Genomic DNA, 3,280 nt, shown 5'->3' on the forward strand with positions numbered 1-3,280 from the left:
GGAAAAAATGTGCAATTTTACTTTAATTTAACCTGTCATAAATTTTTCATGTTTTTTATATACAAACAATCGTTTCTTCTTCGCGACTGTTGCCATGCACAACATTTGTTATCTTTCTGTATCTTGTTTTCACTGGAACGAAGAACAAAGAGCCCTGGGTGAGAGCATAGTTGATAGACGTGTTTGTCTATCAACTATAGTAAGAGGTTAATAACTAACGTAAAACATAATTACTACATTGACGGTGTTCTTGGTTTAAAAACTTATAAGTTTTTGTCCTTTGGCATAGTATTACACGGGTTGCTAGGAGACAAAGAATGTACAGAATTTTTTATTGTGATATCGACAACGTGATGGTATTTTTACGTTTCGCTGGCTGCTTATACTAATTAAGTTTAGGTCGTAAAAACAATTAAGTGATGATTGCTATAAATCAAATAAATTTTAAAATTTGTCGTTCAAAAGCGAGTTCACGTTAGCTGAAAAACATGTACATAATCGTGTGCTTTATAATTTCAACTGCAAATCAATATGCATGCGAGAGTAAGGTTTATAGTTTGTTTTTGCTCTCACTTTTGTTGTTGTTATTATGTCATTATTTTCTCGTTACTTTGTTGCTACTAGTTATAAATATTTTCTAGGGACATCTGCAATAGCTTCAACAAGAGGAAGTTTGTCGCACACGATTTCAACAATCCTTCCAACACAAACCTCGGCAACGCTGTCAAGCGTCAACAGCCACTTTTCTCTTCCCACACAAAATGAGACGAATGGAAGACATGGGTTGTTGCCATCCACAAAACGTTTAATTATCGTCTTTGGAACGGCGTCTGGTATAGGTGTTATAATGTTTCTCTCGTTTTTAATGGCCCTCACACTTAGGAATTTGCACAGGTACGGTCTAAACTCATGTTTTGTTTTTTAATTAGTTGATGTTGTATTCCAAGCGTCTTAGTTTTGGTTTTATTGAGACGTTGTGCCAACAAAGACAAAGAGCCCTGGAAACTAGTTTAAGTTCAGAATCCAATTATGAATAAAGATTACATGTTGTTAAAAATAAATGAAAGCGAAAAATATTTTAATTTTTCCATGCTAATTAAATTTTTCTATCAATTTGAAATTTTAACGTCGAATTTTGAATAGCTTCGTTTTAATTTTCTTGGACCCCGTAATTGGCTTGATAGTCTTTATCTTTATCACGATGGACTTTGGGCCCAACATTATTGGTAGCAAAGCATACAAAAAGTGCTATAAGGTAGATGTTATTCTAGCTGATTAATCGCCTATCTTGGTACGTTTTGTTTGCTTTTTTTGCACCAGTACATCATAGACCTCCAGGCTTCGTATAGTGTTATAATTCGCGAATTCCCGACTTAATCTGAAATGTTTTCGAACATCATATAATTGTGCTACAAAACAAGACACAAGAGTCTTTAAAGCAATGTTGACACATAAAAATAAGTGAAACCATCCCAAGGAAAGTTGTAAATCTATGAAAAGGCCTCTCTACCTTTCAGGACTTTGTGCGGACTTCGGGAGTTTAAAGTCCAACTTTTTTTCCACTGCGATAGAAAGAATTCATGATAGCATCATAATTCTGAAATTGCGTATTTCCTTACCATTTACTGTATTATATGAGATTCTTAAAAATTTTCGAACTTGATAATGTTTAAACTGCTAGGCTGGAATCTAAATTGCTTTTCAACTCTTAATAACGCAAACAAAAACATTACTTCGGTCCAACTTAGCCTATATCACACTGCGCCTGTTAATTAGGGACAAGTGCGGTATTCCAGACTAACATCATCGAAGATTTCGTCTTACGTGCTAATTATGTATAAACACGATATTCCAGACTATAACACTATCGAAGTGTTTGTACATACATGGTTTCTAACACTTTTTTCTGCTTTAGATAGATCTTCATCAGAAAGACAAAAACATAGGACGATCAGATTGGAAAAAGGTTTTGAAACTTATCGTCAAGTAAACACAAGCGATGTCGTACGGTAATTATGTTGATTAGATGACAAAAAAATGTCAGCTTTGACACGTTTGAACTTTCCAGGACGACCTGTTTTTATGAGAATTATAAAAAAATGACGAATGAGCTGAAATAAATGATAAATTTTTAGAATTGTAAATATAGTAATTATTATTAGTTCACATAATAAATATTATTAGAAGCGAGAAAAGAACTGCATAGAAATATAACAGGATAAACTACCCCTCCACAAATTTTTTTATCTTTTTCACCTTATACAGAGTTGCGTTTGTAAACAAAATGCAAGAACAATTTGCTATCATGCTGTGTATTTTTACCAACGTCTTGAAAATACTTTTTTCGTTTTTAAAGAATTAGTTTTATTAAAAAATTCCTCAAGCAAGATAACAACCAAACAAACAAAAATATTATTATCAGGAATTCTGACTGATGGGTTGAGTGAATATAGATTATGCGTGACGTCATTTTTCTTTTATCAGAAAAATAATAAGCAACGGATGACAGTTATGCAAGATTACTCGCCCTCGTCCCAACAGCTTTTTCAGATAAACCACGAAAGAAAGAAGTTTCGAAATTTTATCTAAAATAGCTCTACAGGCGAGAATGGGCTTCACCGTAGTGACGAAGACGATCCCAAGGCATCTTGTATCATTCCTGACTTCGGGACGGGACACAACAGGCGCTGGGAACGAGGTTGAGTCATGACGGTTATTTAAATGTCAATACAGAATTTCAAAAGTTCTCTTCAAACCTCCATCTCCCACCTTTCTTCCCAATTATTTACTTTCAATACATTTTTTTAGCCACCAACACCCTTAAAGTATGATAAAGAAGAAGAAGGTTTTGTATAACTTCACAAGTATGCAATGAAAAAATGGGAGTTTTTCTTAATACAGGAAACATGTTCAGTTTTCTGGCTAAAATTATTTTTAACAAATTCTAACACACGTGTATGTGTATGAAGTTTTTGGTAAGTTGTTATAAGATCTACACACACACATTGACATAATAATTGAAAAAGACGACACATTGTTTAATGTTGATGTTTTGATTATTTAAGAAACACTGTTAGAAACAAAAAACTTGATGATAAGTCCTTTTATTCTTGTTCCTATGGAAAATAAGCCGGACGATTATACTTTAAGATAATTCTTAATATTTTAAGTAAACCCCAACCCCATGAAGCATATTCCGGTTAAACTAACTGTGGAAAATATAAAAAGAATAACAGAATGGCAAGATAAAAAAGTCAGTCACTTATCAATTAAAATTCAT

The 3,280-nt window shown here is 33.2% G+C and overlaps 1 protein-coding gene across 2 annotated transcripts; it reads left to right on the forward strand.

Moving 5' to 3' along the window:
- Nucleotides 1-382: 382 nt before the first annotated feature.
- On the forward strand, nucleotides 383-2,262 carry LOC130635980 (uncharacterized). Of its 2 annotated transcripts, none has more exons than XM_057445539.1 (3): nucleotides 383-543; nucleotides 642-894; nucleotides 1,916-2,262. In XM_057445539.1, the coding sequence occupies exons 1-3, from the start codon at nucleotides 489-491 to the stop codon at nucleotides 1,917-1,919; spliced, it is 312 nt and encodes a 103-aa protein (XP_057301522.1). In that variant the 5' UTR covers nucleotides 383-488; the 3' UTR covers nucleotides 1,920-2,262. The 2 variants fall into 2 exon arrangements, with proteins under 2 accessions (XP_057301522.1, XP_057301521.1); XM_057445538.1 differs by having other exon boundaries at nucleotides 1,920-2,261.
- Nucleotides 2,263-3,280: the final 1,018 nt, after the last annotated feature.

Source organism: Hydractinia symbiolongicarpus, chromosome 3 (genome assembly GCF_029227915.1).
Source record: "Hydractinia symbiolongicarpus strain clone_291-10 chromosome 3, HSymV2.1, whole genome shotgun sequence".
Lineage (NCBI taxonomy): Eukaryota > Metazoa > Cnidaria > Hydrozoa > Anthoathecata > Hydractiniidae > Hydractinia > Hydractinia symbiolongicarpus.

Coding starts and splice junctions, on each gene's coding strand:
- LOC130635980 (XM_057445538.1), top strand. CDS start 489: ATGTACATAATCGTGTGCTTTATAATTTCAACTGCAAATCAATATGCA. Junction 544..641: donor AAATCAATATGCATGCGAGA/GTAAGGTTTATA, acceptor AATATTTTCTAG/GGACATCTGCAATAGCTTCA. Junction 895..1,919: donor ACACTTAGGAATTTGCACAG/GTACGGTCTAAA, acceptor TGCTTTAGATAG/ATCTTCATCAGAAAGACAAA.